At 32.5% G+C, this 22749-nt stretch overlaps 1 protein-coding gene and 1 long non-coding RNA gene across 4 annotated transcripts; one reads left to right on the top strand and one right to left on the bottom strand.

The window, feature by feature from the left end:
* The first annotated feature begins 2536 nt into the window (after window positions 1-2536).
* On the top strand, window positions 2537-3853 carry LOC111991975 (F-box/kelch-repeat protein At1g57790). Its single transcript, XM_024023781.1, has one exon. The coding sequence runs from the start codon at window positions 2537-2539 to the stop codon at window positions 3851-3853; it is 1317 nt and encodes a 438-aa protein (XP_023879549.1).
* Window positions 3854-4744: 891 nt separating this feature from the next.
* On the bottom strand, window positions 4745-7571 carry LOC111991972 (uncharacterized). Of its 3 annotated transcripts, none has more exons than XR_010627498.1 (3): window positions 7347-7571; window positions 5151-6069; window positions 4745-4951 (listed from the first exon to the last, which is right to left on the bottom strand). It is a non-coding gene; the product is annotated as an uncharacterized LOC111991972 (long non-coding RNA). The 3 variants fall into 3 exon arrangements; XR_002880795.2 differs by lacking the exon at window positions 4745-4951 and having other exon boundaries at window positions 4960-5240; window positions 5957-6069; window positions 7347-7570; XR_010627499.1 differs by lacking the exon at window positions 4745-4951 and having other exon boundaries at window positions 4960-5245; window positions 5957-6069; window positions 7347-7570.
* Between the last annotated feature and the right edge of the window lie 15178 nt (window positions 7572-22749).

The raw sequence follows: 22749 nt of genomic DNA on the forward strand, positions 1-22749 counted from the left end.
TTAAAACATAAGTACTGCACATGGGTCACACGTTGCTTTTTCTTTTACTTTTACTTTTACTTTTTTTTTTTTTTTAATGCTTTAGCTTTTTTCTACCATACTTTAAGCAATAAGTTTTTAATAAAAAAAAGTTGAATAAACGGATTTTAAGAGTTTTTATTTTTCATTTTTGAATAGGTTTTTGTAGAAAATTTTGTTTATTTGTTGTTGTTTGAGCCAATTTTTATTGTTGTTATTTTGAGTTTTTAATTTCATGTTTAAGGGGGGTTAAAGACTATATTTGGTGGGCCAAGATTATTTTTGTGATTAATGTTAGGGACACAACAAAATAATACAATAATTTTACAACATTCCCACCCCAAAATATTTAAATTAAATTATTGAAAACAAATAAAGCCGAGTTTGACTTAATAATAAGTGGGTAATAGCTTAAAAATGTCGCACTTTGTTAATTGTGGGCTTAGTCTTATTAGAGTTTTGCTTATTTATTCTATAATTTCTCCAGTTAACGGGTTTATAGAAAAAGGAAAATTGTGTCACATAAATAAAATAAATTCAACCGACCTATGAAGGAGTTTTTTTTTTTTTTTTTTGAGAAACAATTGATTGAAGGAGTTGATTTGCTTTAAACGCGGCCACAATTACTTTGTAAAAGCCAGGTACGTATAAATATAATTCCTCTTAATTATTCATAGTTTTCTTGCCTTGATTGCTTTGTGCTTTCTAGAATTTCATATATCATATATGTACTCATATATTTCACCTATAAATCTCAAAGTTTTATTCAATTAACGAAGGTTACTGAACATGCGATCATTGACTCCAGTCCAATAAAACTATAGGACACAAGTTCTTTTTTTTTTTTTTTCAACGAACTTAAATAGGAATAAGTTTCAATACTGTAGAACATGTACATCTATGTTTCTCTCTCCCGCCCTTCACCTGTTTGCTTAATTAATTTTTCTACTTCTCTTATGTGTTTTTGGCTTTTATAACTCGCTACAGTAACTGGAGATTGTACATACAGAATAGCTCAAGGTCCGGATACCCTTATTATATGTGTATATATATATATATAAAACTCTAGTTAATGCTATACAAATATATATATATATATATATGTATGTATGTATGTATAGATTTCTTTTACTGTCAAAATTATTATTTGAATTTATTTTACAGCCATATATTCATTTCTGCATGCTCTTAGCTACTCCACTGGAGTAGCTGGAGTAGCTACTAGCTAAGTATATTAATGATCTTGCTAAAAAAAGTATATTAACCATCTAGGAACATATATTATTATTTTTAATTCATAGTAATTAGGAACATAGATCTTTGAATATGCTTTGAACTACATAAACTATTTATATAAACTTATTTATTTGAAAGAAAATATATGTTTAGTTACTTATTTGACAAAGACCTTTAAAATTGTGTATGAAATTTGGATGTGAATGGGAGGTATTTTATTCAATTTAATTAAGTAAGAAATAGAGGGGAGAGAAATAAAGCTAAACGACATAAGAAAAACGCCAAAGTAAACCAAAAACGACGTTATTTTTAACGAAAGTATTTAGAAATCCTAATCCTAGGAGTATTAGGAATAGATTTCCCATGGCATTGTTTAGGAGGTGCTCTCTCTATATAAGGGAATTGATTCAAGGAGTTGATCTGCTTGATACGCATCCAAAACTTTTTCAAAAGCTTCTTCAAAAAAAAAAAAAAAAAAAAATTCAAAAGCTAGGTATGTAATATACTAACATGTAATTATTAAAAATAGTTCTCTTGCCTTTGGTTATTTAATTGGTTCTTTCCTAGAATTTTATGCATGGATTCTGATCTCATAAATCACTTAGAATATGAAGGGTTCTGCGCACACTGAGTTTAATACTTTTACTTCATGTTTCAGGTTTTAATTACTATTTCGTTTTTATTGTGCATTTTTTTCTTTATTTGTTTTCATTTGGTGTAACTTATACAGTACTTTACTTTTTTTGTTGTATATACAATTATAAGAAAAAAAAAAAAAACTTTGAAGTGATTTTTTTTAAAACACTAACATGAAAGAAGATGACAATGAGTCAATGAGAAATTCTCAAAGTATGTTGAAGATACTGTTCAGTTGTCTGACTTTATTATTGAACAATTGCTTCTCCGTTTGCATTATGTAACATGTTTAGTAGTAATAAAAGTTTAGTCTTGCGAATGTGTGTGCTGTCACTGGAAATTCTTTGGGATTTCAACATTTGTTTGTTTGTTTGTTGCTTTTTTGGAAAGGGGTACACTTAAATAATATTACTGCTGTGATTTATGTTTAATTACATTTATTACCACTATACTAGGTCTTTAAAATATGAATGCTATGTTTTGTTCTTGTAGAACCTTCATTTTTATTTTTAATAATTCAATAGTTATACTAGAAGGTGTGCAATTAAGTTACAAAATTCTTGGAAGTTATTTATATTCTTGATGTTTCTAATATTCATGTATGGGCTCAAAATTTTTGTTTTTTGGGTAGAAGCTGATTTTGGCAATGGAGGATCAATCTTCTGACGTAGATGGTCTTGTGTATGCTCTTAATGAGTTACTAAATATCCAAGATGTTCAAGAGTTGGAATTAGCATCTCCTAATGTAGAAGCTCTTGTGGATACTCTCCATTCACTAGATATTCAAGAGTCGAAATATGCATCTTCAGATGTTGAAAAGCTGGAATCTTCATTTGAAAAGAAAGGTGAGTTACTTGCTTCATGGTCAGAACTTCCTCCAGAATTTCTCTATCAAGTGTCAGAACATTTCCTAGATCTAGACTCAAGTAACTTTCGTGCCACATGCAAATCATGGCGTTCAAGTGCTCCAATTTTTCGGTGTCGGACCTTACTGGATACCCCAGATTTTGAATCTCCATATAATTTGATGAGTTTGGGTGTGCTTGGCAACAAATGTAGGTTTTTTCACCCATTAAAATGTAATGGCACTAATCAAAAGGACATTCCAGCATTGTTGGGGGCACGTCTCCACTACTCAAAGAAGGGCTGGTTGCTTTTATCGGCAAATGACAGACGTGGAGATTGCCATTTCTTTTTCTTCCATCCCTTCAATATGATAAAAATTGAACTTCCAACTAATCCCTATTCATTTGAAACAATGAGTTTTTCCTCACCACCAACTTCAAAAGATTGTTTTGTTATTGGAATCCCATTTTGGGGATATGAATTTGGTATCGTTAGACGTGGTGAAGAGAGTTGGAACATTTTCAGATTCAAACGGTCTCTTCCTAAAGGCATTCTTTTATCTAACTGCAATCCCATATTATATAATGGGCGATGCTACTGTTTGTGCGAGAGTGGTGAGCTGGGAGTGTTTGATCTTAATGAATACTTGAGAAATCCTGAATGCCAAAACTCGTTTCATTGGACTCATATTGTTCCTAGTGAATTTCCAGTAGAGTTGCTTGATTCAGTTTTACAAGGTTACTTGTTGGAAAGCAATGGGCAGTTGTTTTCAGTGTTTGAGTTGTGTGGTCATGCTCCATGTTTTAATGTTTTCTCACTGAACCCAAACAAGTCTCGGATGAAATGGCATGCAGTAAAAAACCTGAGAGATCAAATGTTCTATGTAAGTGCTGCGGGTTCTTTTTCAGAAACAGCTGTGGCGAGAGGAGCTGGCAATAAGATTTACCTACCGAATGTCCAAGACAACAGATGTGTATTCTACTCTCTTAAAAAGAAGATGTGCGGCTCATTTTTCAGTGAGTACTCTACCCGTACTTCAACCCATGGGAAGGAACATACCAACTGCACTTGGATTAAACGCACGCCTGCAACTTTGGATGAAAACTTAAAATGGTGACACATAATTTGAGGAGTAATTCTGGTACCACACCCAAAATTACAATTTTGCTCACAACTCGCCCATGTAGCTAGTTGTGGTTGGTGGAGAGGTGTCCTCAAGTGAACCCACCATCACCCCTCCACCAACCACAACTCGCCACACGGGCGAGTTGTGGACAAAGTTATGGTTTTGGGTGTGGCACCAAAATTTTTCTAATTTGAGAGGATCTAATTGTTTTGCTTTTGATGGCAACTTTTGAAAGGATGTATTAATTGTTTTGCATTAATTTTTTTTTTTCATCTCAACTTTTCATAGTTTAAGATTTTATGTCAACATATTAGATTCATTGTTCATAAGCTTTACACTCCATGATTTACTGATCTAAATTTTAAATTCTTGAATTTTGACTCTCTTACGGAATATTTTCTTTTAATTAATACCAATCATAAATCAAGAACTGTATCTTTTGGGTTAAAATAGGGTCCATAATGAAGAATAAAATCATTTGTCTCACTCACTTAGTCACTCGTATTATTCTATTTTATGTTCCACCAACTGTAATATGTTGCATTTTGAACTTTGATTAAATTAGAACATCTAATAATAGGCATAGTTGATAGTTCTATAGACTTGGATAGAAGCTCATAAAGCATGCGACTTCAATTTAGGATCCAATCAATGGTTGCACAAAGGGCAAGAACTCTCCCAATTAAAGGAAGAGGAAAAAGTATGAGCAACTGGGTGTCATTTAGAGCACATTCAGGATGGGTTCAGTTTATCACCAAGCAAGAAAAGTATCTCTCTCATACACACACAATTTACATGTAGGGGGTAGATTGAGGGTGCTGAAATAGAGGGAGAAGGGGAAGGGGAATGCCTAAGGGGATGAGGAGAGCTGGGGGGGGGGGGGGTGTGTGCGGTTTGGTGGTGGGGTTGTTCCATTTAAAAAAACACTGCACTGCTTCTAATGTATTTTCCATCTTAGAAATGAAACCTTAAAAGAATTTTATCTCCAAACCAATTTGGAGGAAAATTCTCTCAACCCATTACTTGAGACATCAATGAGTAAACCTATTCGTCCAACCGAGGTCATGGATGGTTTTATTAAAAGCAAACCTAAGAAAAGGAAGAAAAAGATGTAATAGGTTATGAAAGATAAATGCATAAATGAGTAAACACTGGCCCACCCACATCAATTTTGAAAATAAAATACTATATTGTCGCAAAACCATATGAATTTATATATTAACATAAAGCATACTGGAAGTAGAATCAGCAAAGCTACAAACCTCAAAGTCAAGAACAGGCAACATACCAGTGACCAGTGCAGAAAAACGGACACAGCTAAAAGGTTCCGTTGTGTTACAAGAAGTGGATCGACGGCCAAAATGTCACCAGTTCCATCCTGTTCTATATTGTCCAGCCTCATTATGCAGTAACCAGAAAAGACATAATCTTGTATATACCAAATTTTATGAAAAGGAAGGCTATAATTGCAAGGCTCATGAAATCTAATATGCACACCAGAATAATCCACTGATAGAACATGTTTGACTAAACAAAAAACAATTCTATAATCTCAAAGGTCTCCTAGGTGTGTATAGTTCTTGCACCACAGAGGTGGTGCAACAGCGAATTTGTACCTTAGAAGCATGATGATTAAATCAAGGGATGCTGGGCAATAGAAGTGCCAAAATATGTGCAGATCAGCCTTCATAAATCTGTTATAAATGGTTGTAATGATTTTTTAAAAAAGTTTTACAGTTTGAAGTGGGAGATAAGGGCACATGACTTTCTTGAAAAAATGCAGATACTTGGAAAGCGAAAACTCCTAATAGGGAGAGGTTACAAGATCTTTCTGAAATCTCAGGGGATAAAGAAGCTTGGGTGAGAAATAATGAAAAAGTTGGCAGAGGGAGGATAAGTTTTGTCTGCACCTTTTTCAATATAAATCTCAATTCCTGGAATTAGAAAGCGTGCTATGTTTCTTTGAAACTCTTTCTTTAAGTCATGTTAAAGTCGACCACCATGATCACATGTTTATATAACCCACTGAAGTAAATGAAAAGGGGATGAACCATGAGATATTTGCTAATGATCTAAGCCCAACAAGACAAATACCTGCCAATAATTGATACAGAGTACATTGACTTAATTTTGCATCCATTTTTCCAATTTTGACTGATATTGGCAATTTTCCAAATTAGCACCTTCCAATTGCAATGTACCAGCACCTAAAGCATATAAATCAGCATTAACAAGCCCAGTGCTGGATAAAAAAAATCATTAATGGTGATCCTAAAAGAAAAATTCTAGAATAACAAGAAATAAAAATAATGAGATAATGGAAAAGAAGTGAGTTAATGTTTAATAATAAATTGATTATGTCATAAACATAATAAAGGAACAAGCTTTCTGAGCAATACGAGAAAACCAAGATAAATTAATAATCAAATGTATATTTTTTATCCTACCACAAATATTTCAAATTGGGTCAGCCAGGATAACCCTCAATGAATTGTCTCCCAGGCAGAAACTAAATACCATATAGCATATAGTGTTCATAAAATAAACTAATATGGACAAACTCCATACGGGTGATTCAGCTTAACTTAAAAGAACTACAGTAAAATGCAATTCCACAAGTACATGGATATCATAGAATTTCGCTACAGATTTGTATCATTTGAATACAAAGGGCACTTTGCAGCTTCAAAAATGAGAGTGAATGCTATTTTGAGTATAAGCATCAAGGTTCACATTAAGATAAATCTTTGAAGAACAGAAGAAAATAAAATGAAGGGAACTAATTTTCCTTCATGGACTGTTTTTTAGCATATAGGATAATCTATAACAAACACCTCTCCTTGACATTGCAAAAGACGGAACCTTGTGCACAACATACGACCTTTTAATTTTAGGCCAATCTATGGATAATAGTATCCCACCAACATTTTTGACTTTAAGATGGGGAATGTTGCCAGCAACCTATTGAAGACTATTGTGAGATCAGCTAAGGTTCAATTGCTTAGGAAACCTGGGACTAACTTATTTTTCTCGTTTGTTTCCCTTTGCTTTTTCCCCATTTTTTCTTTGAAAACTCAGGTCGGAGCGCTGCTTCCATCAAATCAGAGCTAACCTCTAAACCCAATCAAATTACTCATGAAAATCCATGTTATGTTGAAACTCTACCCCACCAAAGTGTAATTACCCCGGCCCTTTCTGCATTATACGAGACTTTAAATATTAAATATCCAATTTATAGTTCTTTAACCAAAGGGTCCTGCATCACTTAAGAAGTGAGGGAAATATAGAGTTGAGCTGGGCAATCCATTGTAAAATTCATCATAGAAATGTATGAAAATGAGACAAAGCATATATAAGAGTCAATATCAACAGGATGCTTATATAAAATTCATCAAAAATGTCGTATTTTTCGCATTCAGCAACAGATTACAGGATTGATAAAACTCTACATAAGCATCATCTAAGAAAGAGAAAGGGAATATACCTAATCTTGTTCAATATATATTACACCTCTTCAAGACTCCCTCACCATCATTGATCACCATGGTGAGGCCATTAATGGCGAGCTTGGTCCAACATTGCGAAGAAGAAGAAAGGGCTGAGAGAGTGAAGCTCAGTTCGGGTGAGAAGAGAAGAGAGGCATTAGTGAATATGAGAAAATTGCCACTCCGTATCACCCATTCCTCACTTGAATAGAGGAGGAGATTTATTTGAAAGGCAAATAGGGATGCAAAAGGGATTTTTTTTTTAAAAAAATATTTTTTTTTTATTATTTTTTTTTTACTTTTTTATTATTTTAAGTTTAAGGGTTGGGTAATTGATAAGTTTAGGGTATTTTAGAAAAATTTTGATAATATTTTTACTTATAAAATTTTAATTTTTTTTTTACGAGTTTTCATATTTTGGAACAATTGCATAATAATTTTAAAATAATGCTACAGGCATAAACTATTTTACAATGTTTTTACAAAATATTGATGTGACCAATTTCTTATTGGTTTTCATCTGCGTTCACCATTAATATTATTTTTTCATTTACCAATAATCACTTACCACATCAGTAGTTTGTAAATTTTTTTATAAAATAATTTGTATCTCTAGCATTATTCATAATTGTATTACATCTTTTTCAATTTACATAACCAATCAATCATATTTTTTGATGTGCAATCATTAAACTACTAATTTCCAACCAATTTCCAATTAATTACCAAAATATTACCTAAATAGGTAACATTATAAATATCTATAAAAAAGTAACATTATAAACAAAATGCATCATCTTTTTTTATGATTTTTTCCAACCAATTTTTGTATTTTTTAAACTAATCAGGATTAAATCGTTGCAATGCTCCACTAATTTCTATTTTAAGGAAATCATGGCCAAGAGGTCAACAAGAAACTTTTTTGTAAATAATAAATATGCACTTTTTATTTCATCTTGACCATTGGTTTGACATGATAGTACATTTTCTCATAGCTTAGAATCTAAAAGAAGATTATTCAAATCAATACGAATTTCCTTAGAAGATGAATCTTGCAATACAAGTGATTTCCTTATAAGAAATTTGTCCATAATGCTAGCAAAAGAATAAAGGATAAACTATAAGTTTATTCAACATGTTCAAGTTAGACATTCAATAGTTACATTAATAATGTTCAATAAAGTATTTGGGTATTATTTTAGTGTATATGCATATGTACAAAATGTATCACAAAAATCCAATAAATTTAGATAAAGATTAAAGTAAGCACTAGGTTGTGTTTGTTTCGGGTGAAAAGGTGAGCGAAGGCATTGTCAAAGGCCATATCTATTCGTCTCTCTCTCTCGCTTTCCCTCTTAAAAACTTGTCCAAGGTCATATTAGAGTGCAAAATGAACCAAGTTTCCAATCCTTGCATCAAATTTCTTTGATAAGCCGCCCAATTCTTGCGTTGAGTTCTAAATTAAAATTTTTTTAGAATTTAGGGTTAGGGTTTTTGGAGACCAAAAAAAAATATTCAGGTTTTTTCTGTAATTTCTTGTGTAGGAGAAGGGAGAGGTGGCTAAGTCAGGTTTGGTGATGAGTTTGTAGATTCTTTGAAACAAAGATTATCTACTGCCCTTTATTTCAAGTATATCTCTTTCATAAATTGCTCTTTCACTCTTTGTTGCTATATAATTCTTGTTTATAGGTTCTTGTATGTCTTTTTCTTTTTTGGGTGTTTGATGATTTGTATCTATCCTCTATTACTTTTTGTGTTCTGTTCAAATTGTTGCCTATATTTCTACATTTTGTGATTATGGTTAATTTGAAATATATATATGTAGAAATTGTCATTTTGATTGTCTTATCTTTTACGATGAACCATGTCTGTAACCAAGGGGGCGGATGAATTTGAACAAACAGATTCAAGTTCTAGAAAGAAGTAGGGATAGGACTTTTGAAGTGTGAAATGATTTTGAAATATTACCTTTAATCCCATGTTAGAAAATGAGTGTGAGTTAAAGAGGTTTAAAGTTTGTGTTGTATCCTCTCTCTCTCTCTCTGTGTTAAAATACTTAATATTCTAAAAAAAAATGATTGCAAATTAAACCGTGCATTGCACGGAATAATACTAATAATATCTCTAGAAACATAGATCTTGAATATGCTTTGAAGTAATGAACTGCTTATGGTATAAAAATAATAAAAAGATAAACGATATATTAATTATTTATATAAACTTATTTTTTTTTAGAAAAACATATATTTAATACATTTTGATTTAATAAGCTTCTAATGATATACAAGTATAAAAGGGAAAAAATGATACAATATACATCTTTCTGATGTAAATGCTCTTGTGCATGCTCTTAATAAGACGTTAAATGTCCAAGATGTTCAAGTGTCGAAATCTACATCTTTTAATGTAAATGTTCTTGTGGATTCTCTTAATAAGTCACTAAATATTGAAGATGTTCAAAAGTCGGAATCTATATCAGAAAATAAAGATAAGTTACTTGGTTCATGGTCAAAACTTCCACTAGAACATCTCTTTGATATATATTTATCTTTCGTTTTATTTGCAAATCACAGTGTTCAAGTGCTCTAATCTTTTGGCCTCAAACCTTATTGAATAGCCCACATTCTGAACCTTCATGTAATTTATTTAATGACTTTGGGTATGCTTGGCACTACAAATTTTTTTCGCCCATTAAGATGCCATGGCACTTATCAAATGGACATTCCAGTATTATTGAGTATATATCTCCACTACTTAAATATGGGCCGGTTGCTTTTATTGTAAAGACATGGAGTTTGTCATTTCCTTTCTTCCATTTCTTCAATATGGTTAAAATAGAACTTCTAATTAATTCCTATTCATTTCAAACAATTTCTTACTTCCAAAAAAGAAATTGTGTGCAACTTCCTAGAAAGAGAGCCCCATCTGTAGGAGAGATTGAAACAAAGCAAGAAGGAGAAGAAGGAGCCAAAACGGCCTTGACAAAGGCAATTTTATCATGAATTATCAGTCTTTTAATGAAAAGGTATTAATTTCTTCCAATACCTTAAGGGTAATGCTTGTCGAACACTTCTTTGCAAAACCATTAATTTGATATATATATTACAACTTTAGCCTCGATTGAATTAGTTTATTTGTACTAATACCACTATAATCATGTCAAAATCATGAAATATTAACTATGATATTACTATGTTAAATGCATTTCATGCAAAATATGACTATATTGCTATGAATATTTTTATATGTTTAGAGTATTTTAAATATAAAATAACAAAATTTAAATTCTAAGCGGTGTTATTTCTTCTATTGAATAGCTCAATTCACCTTCAGATATATATATTACTTTCAAAACTTGCTTAAATTTACAGTTTGCAAAAATAAGACCAACTCAACATAATTTGGAGTCAAGCATAATTGTAAAATGTATTATATTTAGGGTTGTACAAAAAACCGCTTTGACCACACCTAAGCCGATTACAAAATGTGGTCATTGCACTGCTAATTCCAATAGAGGTGCCAAAACCACACTGCACCACAACTACAAGTGTAGGGCGATTTGTGGTTTTGTTTTCAAAAAAACCACATCACACTGCACCTTTTAATATATAAGTTATATTTTATATTTAATTTATTTAATATATATCTAATAGATATTTAATACATCTTTTTAATATATCTAATAGATATTTAATATATATGAAAACCAACCAAACTGCACTGTAAAGTATGGTAGCCAATCTATTAGAGCATTCGCATTCGAACTACCAAGTGGTATATGTAGGACAGATTTAGCATTAAAGGCCAAAAATCACTCAACACCCGGACTTGTAAATGTTTAGAATTGTAAAAAAATTTGCTCTCTCCTCCACTCTCTATCTCACATCTCTCTCTCCGTCTCTCAATCTCTGATTCTCTCTCTCCTTTTAGTCCTCACTCACTCCCTCTCTTCAGACTCAAAACTCCGTAGCCACCACACCATGGCCTGACCCATTGTCACCGGCCATGGAGATTGGCGTTTGGGGTTTGGCGTAGAGATCGGTGTTTGGGTATGGTGTGGAGATCAACATTAGGTTGTGGGTTTGTCATGGGTTTTGTTTGGGTTTGCCGTGGGTTGTGTGGGTTTGGATCGGCGTGGGTTTCTCTTGGTGGTTGTCGGCGTGGGTTTTGGTGGTTAGAATGGTGGTGGCATGGTGGTGGGTACTGTGATTATTGTGGTGGTTGCTAGCTGGTGTTGTGGTGGTGGCTGGGTTTTTTCACTTGGTGGGCCACAATTTCCAGGATTTCTTTGGAGATTGGTGGAGTTGTTGTGGCGGTTGGGTCGATGGTGGAAGTGGGTTCGGTGTGATGGTGGCAGCGTTGGCGGTGGTGGCGACAACGAGAGGTGATGTAGAGAGAGAGTTATTTGGAAGTGGGTTTAATTGATATTTGGTTTCTGCAAGTGGTTTTTATTTTTGGAGGTCTATTTCTAGGCTACTAAGAAATCAACCAAATTTTGAGAAAGTTAAGGTTTTTGGTATCTGGGTTTGATTTGTATTGGATTTCTGCATGTGTGTGTGTGTGTGTGTTTTTTTTTTTTAATAGCCTTTTTGGACGGTGTAGGTGGTTTGGTTTAAGTGGAAAAGAGGTAAAAATTAGAGATAGAAGAGAGATAGGAGAGAATAGATATGGTTTAGGAATATATTATTTTATTGTGTAGATATATTATTTTAATGAGTAGAATAGGAAAATAAAAGTTGGGATGTTGGGTGTTGCAAGGACCATATTTGAGTTCCTAGCCCAAAAATATGAATGAACTTAGGCCCAAAAAGCCCAAAACAATGAATTTGTAGAGAAGTGGGTTAGAAAACTGGGATTTAGTTAATCGAACAACAAATTAGGTAGGTTGATGGTGAAAGAATGAAGATAGACAAGTGTAGAATGAATAATAAATGTCCTCGTCAATATCCGGGGAGACTGATTCTTATATAATGATCTTAAATGTAGTTACAAGTTTGGTTCTAGATTGCTACAGTGTTTCTTCCCTGATTTTTTGATCCCCTAGTCTAGTTGCCTCCCCTTTCTTTTATACTCATTTTCCTTTTCATCCATATCTTCCATGTGCATGCTAGATGGTTGGTGTTGATACTTGTCCCATCAGCACCTCTCCTAAGTCTTTATGTAGTACCTGTAAGGCTGAAATCTACTGTTCAGGTATCACCTCCACATTAATGCGGTCAAAGAGTTATCTGCAGTGCATTTAATGCGGAGGTAGAAGCTTTCTCCTTAGATATTTTAGAACATTTCCCTGTCCTAAGCTCTCATAGTGCTTATTCGTATCAACTAAATGTTTATGTGATGTTCCTTTAGATGGCAGACCATCTCTATGGACATCGGCCCCGGTTAGCCGAGGTGGCTGTTATTCTCGACACAACCCCCTGGGCCATCATGATCTAAATTGACTTCTCCGTTTACCAACATGGGCCCTTTTGACAGCGTTTGCCTCCTTCTTGGAAGCCTTTAGTCCTTGGCTTGGGCCTTAGGTCCAATATATACCCAAATAATAGGCTCCAGGGCCCAAGGCCCCTACAGGTGTATTGTAAAATGGTATGATATAAATGATAAAGTAGCTTTTTGAGATGGTAAAATAGGATATGATGAAATTCTCAGATACGAATGCTCTTAAGGTGAGGTACAATGCTAAAAATATGGCCCAAAACTGCACCAAATTGCATAGTGAGTTCCCCTAATTACTACTTAATATTTTATAAGTAATACTTGAATTAGAAAAAAGAATCTGACATTTTCATATATTTATAATACCTATTTAAAACTTTTAAATCTAAAAATATCAAAATAATCAGTATCAAAATAAATATTATATTTTAAATTGTCACTATCTTTTTTTGGCAATATTGGACTCTAGTCATTGAACAATGGATTTTAGTGGTGAATTTTTCTTGGAGACTATTAATTCTAATTTTAATTTTGATAGAGTGAGAAATGAAGAATAAATTTTTTTGGAGATAGAAAAATTTTACACTCTTAAACTATCGCAAGCATATATAGTACAACATCTATTAATTATATAAAAAGCAGCTATGCCACTACAGTATTTGTCCACTGTTCACATAACATATTGCATTGTTCATCTACAGTGCAGTTTTGGTGAGGCACTTTGTCTTCTTTTTTTTCTTTTTTTTTTTGAACAGTAACTATAGTACCAGGTGGCACTGTAGCTACAGTTTTTTTTTCTTCCATTTGTACTTTTTTTTTTCTTTTATATATATTGTTATACTGACACAACAAATTTTACAATATTTTCACAATTATTGAGATATCAATTTCTTATAATAATAAAATATGAAACTGTGATCAATCATAGCTGAAAATAAATGTTTTATGAAAATGTTGCGACACTTGTTAGGTGAATGTGTAAAAGCTACAGTACTTTTGGTTTGTTCAATATGTACTTTTTTTTTTCAATCATCGATTTGTGCTCTTTTTACTTATATATAAAAACACGAATGCGCGTACAGTGTTTTTGCATTGTACATCTATAGTGCCATTTTGTTGAGTCACTTTCTCTTTTTTTTTTTTTTTTTTTTTAGTAATCGGTTTGTGTTTTTTTTTTTTTTCCTTTTAAATATTTATGTAAGCTGGTATATATATTGTTATACTGACACAATAAATTTCACAATATTTTTATAATTATTGACGTGTCAATTTCTTACAAATCAAAATAAAATAATAAAATATGAGACTGTGACCAACTATAACTAAAAATAAATGTTTTGAGAAAATGTTACAACACTTATTGTATAATGTTTTTGGTTTATTCAATTAGCACGGTAGCTACAGTGCCTAAAGTTTTTTTTTTTTTTTAGTAATCGGTTTGTGTTTATTTTTTCTTTTAAATATTTATGTAAGCTGATATATATATATTGTTATATTGACACAACAAATTTCACAATATTTTCACAATTATTGACGTGTCAATTTCTTACAAGTCGAAATAAAATAATAAAATATAAGACTGTGACCAACCACAACTAAAAATAAATGTTTTGAGAAAATGTTACAACACTTATTGTGTAGTGTTTTTGGTTTATTCAACTGGCACGCTAGCTACAGTGCCTAAAGTTTTTTTTTTTTTTCTAGTAATCAGTTTGTGTTTTTTTTTTCTTTTAAATATTTATATAAGCTGGTATATATATTATTATACTGACACAACAAATTTCATAATATTTTCACAATTATTGACGTGTCAATTTCTTACGAGGCGAAATAAAATAATAAAATATAAGACTGTGACCAATTATAACTAAAAATAAATGTTTTGAGAAAATGTTACAACACTTATTGTGTAGTGTTTTGGCTTATTCAACTTGCACGATAGCTACAGTAACTAAAGTTTTTTTTTTTTTAGTAATCGGTTTGCGTTTTTTTTTCTTTTAAATATTTATGTAAGCTGGTATATATATTGTTATACTTACACAATAAATTTCACAATATTTTTCATAATTATTGACGTGTCAATTTCTTACAAGTTGAAATAAAATAATAAAATATGAGACTGTGACCAACTATAACTAAAAATAAATGTTTTGAGAAAATGTTACAACACTTATTATATAGTGTTTTTAGTTTATTCAACTAGCACGGTAGCTACAGTGCCTAAAGTTTTTTTTTTTAGTAATCGGTTTGTGTTTTTTTTTTTTTTCCTTTTAAATATTTATGTAAGCTGGTATATATATATATTGTTATATTGACACAACAAATTTCACAATATTTTCACAATTATTGACGTGTCAATTTCTTACAAGTCGAAATAAAATAATAAAATATAAGACTATGACCAACCACAACTAAAAATAAATGTTTTGAGAAAATGTTACAACACTTATTGTGTAGTGTTTTTGGTTTATTCAATTGGCACGGTAGCTACAGTGCCTAAAGTTTTTTTTTTTTTTTCCTAGTAATCAGTTTGTGTTTTTTTTTTCTTTTAAATATTTATATAAGCTGGTATATATATTATTATACTGACACAACAAATTTCATAATATTTTTACAATTATTGACGTGTCAATTTCTTACAAGCCGAAATAAAATAATAAAATGTGAGATTGTGACCAATTATAACTAAAAATAAATGTTTTGAGAAAATGTTACAACACTTATTGTGCAGTGTTTTTGGTTTATTCAACTGGCACAATAGCTACAGTGCCTAAATTTTTTTTTTTTTTTTTTTAGTAATCGGTTTGTGTTTTTTTTTTTCTTTAAATATTTATGTAAGCTGGTATATATATATTGTTATATTGACACAACAAATTTCACAATATTTTCACAATTATTGACGTGTCAATTTCTTGCAAGTGGAAATAAAATAATAAAATATAAAATTGTGACCAACTACAACTAAAATAAATGTTTTGAGAAAATGTTACAACACTTATTGTTATCACAATATTTTCACAATTGTTGAGATCTCAATTTCTTATAGATCAAATAAAAAAATGCCAAGTCCACAACATTTTAACATTAATTTCTACAATGCCTAAAGTTTTTTTTTTTTCTAGTTATCGGTTTGTGTGTGTGTGTGTGTGTGTGTGTGTGTGTGTGTTTTTTTTTTTTTTTTAATATTTATGTAAGCTGGCATATCTATTAACTATATAAAAAGAGCCAAAGGCTCATGAATAGTGTTTTTTTGGTTTATTCAATTAGTGAGGTGCACTTTTTTTCCCCCTTTAAGTATGCCAATTGGTTTGAGCTTTGTTTTTGTTTTTGTTTTTGTTTTTTTGTTTTTAGATCTTTATATGTTTACTTTGTACTTGCAATGCAAGTTTACATTGTAAATACACAAAAGTGGTTAATATTATACACATTTGCACAAAAAATGGTAAATATTGTACAAATTTTGTAAATGTGTACAAAATTTGCCAATTTTTTTGTGTTTACAATATAAATTTACATTGTAATTAAGTACAATGTACGCATAGAAATATTATGAAAATGTTGTGACGCATGTGTCAATTCCTTATGGATCAAAATAAAATAAAATAATAAAATATTATAACGAGATCTAGCACAACTAAAAATGTCGTGACATTTTGTTGCTATTACAATATATTTACAACTATTGAGGAGTAAGTTATAGGTCAAAATAAAAAAATAAAATATTAGACTGGGATCTGTCACAGTCTTATACGAATGAGATTAACTTTTTAGGACATAATTATCAAAAATATTAAAATTAATGTCTTTTTTTTATTAATGTAAATCTCTATGTATTTTAAGATCAAATGATTTATATCTTTATTTTATGATATAATAAAATATAAAATTGATCCTAATCGTTACTTTTTTTTCCCATGGCTAGCACGTGCGTTGCACGTGCTGCCCTGACTAGTATGACTAAAATGTTGAACAGTTAAAAAGAGTATCATATTTTTAAAATAATTTTTATTTATTAAATTGTTGGGTTTAATTAAAAAATTTTACATCATAAGACAGATAGACGATGCATTCTATTGACCAATCTAAGATATCATTTTTTATAAAAAAAAAATTCTAATTAAGTGAGAGACCTGACTTTTATATTAATTACATATTATTTTTGTGCAATATTATAAAATATATTATATTCTAAGGCCCTTCTTCTATTAAGGGGTTTTAGGCCATTGCCTAAATAACCTAATGGTTGGGCTACCTTGAAGCTAATTAACCACATGGAGAACCGAATCTATAAATTATATTCGGTATAAAGACTGACAAGTTGACTATTATTTTGGCTAGGTTGAAATTAAGTGGCTAAATGAGAATTTTTTTTCTCTGGGGCTAATGTGTAAAAGTTAATATGTATTTTTCTTTTCTTCATAAAGATTGCAAAAGGAGGAGGGGTTTCTTCCCCCCAGTCGTAACAACCTTACCATTAAAGACTGAAGAGGCCAAACATTGATTGAGATCAACTTGTTGGAAAACGTAGCAATGAGAGTAAAGTCACTTAATCCCCAATCCTCGGACTCTAATTACCTCATACCACAAATTTTCAAAGATTTTGCATATTAGTATAGTGCAAAGCTTGGCAAAGAGTGACATCAATATATAGTGGATTCTTTGAATGAAAAGCATTACTGCATTAGGTAAAGCATATCTTTTAATATTTCCCTCCATAAACAAGAAGATCTGTGTGCGAGATTGGTACCATATGTAATATATATAGTTCGAAATGCCCAAAACCCATAATACTTGTATTTTAGACAAAAAATGAAACCTGGAAAACTCATCCATTCACTTCATGTGCGTCATATCCCTTTATTAATGAAATAATGGCAAAAGGATTTTGGGTGGGGGAAAAGGAAAAAAGGAAGCTCACAAAAGGCAATGAAGCTTTCTTGCTTGTGGAACATGATGGTGAAAGCACAAAGTATGGTTTCTTGCGAAACAAAGCTAACCCTATTCGCCAGTTTAATTAGTCACTTAATGTTCTCTCCCGCTCACCAATTCAAAAGCTTTGCTAACCAATCTGAAAACTTGAAGTTGCTGGCAACCTAAAAGCTTGATGTTTGTGAGTACTGCATGAGTTAGGCCTGTTCATGACCAAGCTACACATGTACACGAATTTGATCACTTTCACAAAGATACGTATACTTTTTCAACCAAAAAGTCTAGCAACGTAGCCCACATTTATTGATACATAATTTTTTATAACTTGTAGATGACAAAGTTGTGATTGAACATTGACGTGTGAAAGTCATGTTGGACTAATCACCAATTACAGAGTGTGAAAAAAGTGTATATGCGTGAAACAAAGCTCTGTTTTTTAACCGACCATAATACAAATGCACACAAAAATTCCTTTGGGAATATACGATTTAGGAAGTAAAGAGTTTAATGATATGGGTTTAACGTGGAAGGATATGATTCTCATCATCACTAGTGTCCCCTCCATACATCTTTTTAAAAGACGTAACAAGTTTCTTACCTTATATCACGCTGGATACCTGTTATTATGAACATGGAATCGACCTTTCAACCATTGAGATTAAAGAATGAGATTATAGGCTATAAAGTACTATTAGATGTTTGAACATAAAGAAAAGTTGTTCTCTTGGAACGGGTGTCTCTACAAGAAAAGCAATCTTATATTATATTAAAACGTGGTAAAGAGTCAACCTTTAATTATGAAGAAATTAGAATTCATGCAAAATGAATTGAGTGCGGAATACTTCAAGTTAATACTTAAAACAGGCAGTATAACATGGCTGCAAAAGAAAACATGTCTATGAATTAAATCTGTATCAAGCATGACTGACATGATAGGGCAGTGGATGTACATAGGGGTGACAATTTTTATCCATATCCATGAATTCGCCCATTACCCACCTTATTTGGATAAGTCTTAACCCAAACCATTTAAATATTTGGGTTAAATGGGTAAAGACCCATTTGGTTATTTAATTAGATGGATCTAAATGGATAAATCCACTAATAACCACTAAACCTATCTAAAATTTAAATTTAAATAAAAAATCCAAATGGGCTCAACCTGTGTAAACAACATCGGAATGTCGCTGGAGAGCTTTATTGACCTAGCTCCGGTGAAATCGCCGCCTCCCTCCGAGCTACCAGATCTGGAAGCACTGGTCGGGGATTTCGAGTTCAGGCTAGAAGATCCAGTGGCCATGCTCCCCACCGACGAGCTTTTCTTCAACGGAAAGCTCGTTCCACCACAGCTCTCGTCGGTCAAACCTCAAGTCAACGACGCCACCATTTCCGAGATCAGGTCGTCGGAATCTCCAAAAACCCGCCGAAGACCAGAGATCCCCAGCACCGACCCGTACCTCTTTTCTCCCAAAGCTCCGAGATGTTCTCGCCATTGGAAAGACCTTCTCGGCTTCAAAAAACTCTACCACAACTCAAACCCGACCCAAAAATGACACCGTCGTCCACCTCCACCACAACCACAAACACCTAATCCCTCAAACACTTCCTCCAACGACGCTCGAAGTCTCCCACCACATCATCATACGACTCATCGTTGAGCCTTCCTTTGTTAAAAGACACAGACTCTTCCTTATCGGAGAGGTAGAGGAAATAGATGGAGAGGGAGAGGTGGAGCCGATGAGGATTTTTTGGAGGAGAAGATGGTGTAGATCTTATCTCTATGTCCAAATCTCTCTCTCTCTCTCTCTAACGCTTTGTTTGGTTGCTGAGAAACGAAAGGAAAAGTTGATTTCTAAGTTTTTTTTTTTTTTTTTTTAAGTTGACAACTTTAAAATTTTCTCTTTCTTTCTGTTTCTCTGATGGTTTATTTGGTTGCTAAGAAGTGAATTTTGTGAAGGAAAAATGAAAGGAAAGAATAGAAAAATTGATTTTTAAACTTTTTAATTTTTGTTTTTTAAGTTTTTAACATGTTATTTATTTATTTGGATCATATTGGGTTAAATGGGCGGGTTACTAATTAAATGGGTTGGGTGGGTAGTGAATAATTAATTTATATATAAACGGGTCATAAATGGATTAATAGATAATTACACACCCAACCCATTTATGACCCAACCCGCCCATTTGCCACCCCTAGACTTCATGTACAGTAAGCCTTTGTTAGAGAATGTGTTATTTATTTTTTATTTTTTTTGAGAAGCTAGAGAAAGTGTTTATTGATGACAATAAAATGCTAGAGATTATCAACGGTCTTTTGATCAAGTTTTGCCCCTTTGTGTGGGGTTTAAATAGAAGAGTTCAAGTTGAATTAATCCTTTTTTTTAGGGGGAACTTTAAAATATCTCATCTTCTAATGCAAAAGTTTTAAATGACTTGAAATCATGTGGGCTACTTTTTTATTTATTTATGAATAAATGGTTGTTAAAAGTTTTGTAACTTAACTAATATCTTTTAGTATTTCTAGTAAAAACATTTAAGGTTTAAATCTTCTCACCCCTAACTATTGATGTATAAAAAATATAGGTTGTCAACTTGTCATTACTACTCATAAATAAAAATAATAAAAACAAAAAAGCAAAAAACAAAATAGGAAAAGAATAAGCACTAAGCACTCCTCCTTACTCCCCCCTTGTAGAGAGATTTTATTTAGTTGTTTATTGTACTTTAAAAAATTACTTAGACAAACGTATAGGAATGGCAACGGGTCGAGTTCAGGCCGGGTTTTTCTATACCCGGACTCGACCCGCGGGTCAAGACCCGTGGCTCGAACCCAGCCCGTTTACTAACCGGGTTTTTTTGCCGAGGCCCGAACCCGCCCCCGCCGGGCCCCACGGGCCCCGTTAAGGGATTGGGCCCAATTCGTGGCCCAACCAAAAAAAAAAATTGAAGCCCATATTTATTTTTGCCTACATTCAAGCCTGCATATTCTAATTCAAGCCTAAATAACATGGTCCAAATGCCAAATCAGTCCAAATCATAGGCTATTAATCATAAATCAATAAATCACCTGTTAAAGAAAATCATAACTAAAATCACCAGCTAAACATAAAAAATAAAAAATAAATCCAACAAGTCCAAGAAATAAGTATCAAAAGTCCAACGAGTCCAAGAAATTAAAAAACTACAAAATAAATCCCTTAAGTTTACAATAATTACAAACCAACAAATTAATCCAACAAGGCTAAGAAATTAAAAAAGCTACTAAATTAATACAAAATGTTTAATCTTCCACAATTGTGACACAACTCCCATCAATTGTGACAACTCGCATCATCTTCATTTGGCTCCCCATCATCAAGAACCAGATTTGTTTGTGTTTGTGTTTATGTCTTCTATCTCCGTTTTAAGATCTGCATTCCCAACAAACACAAAAAACAATAAACAATTTCTTCCATTAAACAAACTATGCAGATATGAAGGGAAAGAACAGCGGAACAGAATGCTTTGAGACTTGAATCAGGTAAAAGATATGTGCACAAAAATTCACTACCATATTTCACACTTAGTTTCACTGATTTCAACATCCCCAATGTATTACTTATCATCAAATCCAATCCTAATTACCAAAACAAACCCAATAACACCACAAACACCTTAACCCATAAACCAAACCCTCACCCACCCAAAACCCAAATAAACATTATTATCATCAGAACAAATTCAATGAACCACCACACAATCAAAACCTCCAAACAAATTTTAATGAAACACTGAAAAAAAAAAATCTTAAAACAAAAACTGGAAAATCAGTAAGTGATTTTGAGAGTCAAAACCAAACAAACAGGAAAATTAGTAAGTAACCAAACTAAGTCATTTTCAGATAACATTTTCCTCAAAAACAAACAGGTAGAACTATAACTTCAACAAGTAAATTCAATTACAACATATCTCTCTTCACACACACTGTCGAAGCTTCCAGAAACTAATGTTTGAAACAAAATTACTAAAAAAGTTAAACAACAAAGAAGAAAATAAAGAAAATGGTGATTTATTTTTGTTATTGGGTTACCTGCGGCTCGAACGACAAAGCGGTAAGGGGAGCGAGTGAGAGGAGAAGCAAATGATGACGATGGAATGAGTGAGGGCTGTAAGAGTGTGAGGCTATGTCGGAGTGAGGGAGTGTCAGATCGGACTGAGGGAGGGAGAGGGAGTGTTGGATCGGATGAGGGAGGGAGGTGTGACTGAGTACTAAAGATTGAAGAAATGAGGGTTAAGGTTAGATTATATGTGTATATATATATATATATTAGGGTATTTTTGTAATTTCAGCATATCGGGCTTTTATCCGAACCGGGTCTCAGGTCGGGTCTCGAATTTTTTTGACAAAACCCGGACCCAACCCGGACCCACTTCGGGTTTTTTTTTTAAAAAAACCCATACCCGACCCTAAACCTAATCAGACCGGGTAAAATCCGACCCATTAGGGTCGGGCCGGGCCGACACATGTATTTTACTTGTTAGTGGGGTAGTTATTTTTTGCTGGCGTTTCACACTTATTGAATGTTGATATTACTGACATGATATCATTTGATACCAAATACCTTCTCCAAAACATGAGCCTGATCACCAATAATACTTATTTTTTGAAACTCATTTTAGAAGATTCAAGCAATCAAGCCATCGATCCCTAGTCTCCAAAGGTTCAAACGATTAAACTCTTCAATTAAATAATTAAATTTAACAATGTGTTGTATTTATCAATAAATTAAAAAAAATTTAATTTAGTTGTCCTTGAAAAAGATTGTCTTGTTTCTGTTATATTTGTATAACATCAGAGGAACCATACTTAAGTTTTTCCCTTTAATTTATATTCAATTTTTTAAGCACAATTGTACGTTTGTAGGGATGGCAATTTTTGCCCGACCCGTGGGTACCCGGCCCGGCCCGACCCTAATGGGTCGGATTTTACCCGGTCTGATTAGGTTTAGGGTCGGGTATGGGTTTTTTTAAAAAAAAAACCCGAAGTGGGTCCGGGTT

Source organism: Quercus suber, unplaced genomic scaffold, assembly GCF_002906115.3.
Source record: "Quercus suber isolate HL8 unplaced genomic scaffold, Cork oak 2.0 scaffold_1312, whole genome shotgun sequence".
Taxonomy (NCBI): domain Eukaryota; kingdom Viridiplantae; phylum Streptophyta; class Magnoliopsida; order Fagales; family Fagaceae; genus Quercus; species Quercus suber.

Excerpts from the sequence above, each read along its gene's own strand:
- LOC111991975 (XM_024023781.1), top strand. The coding sequence starts at position 2,537 with ATGGAGGATCAATCTTCTGACGTAGATGGTCTTGTGTATGCTCTTAAT.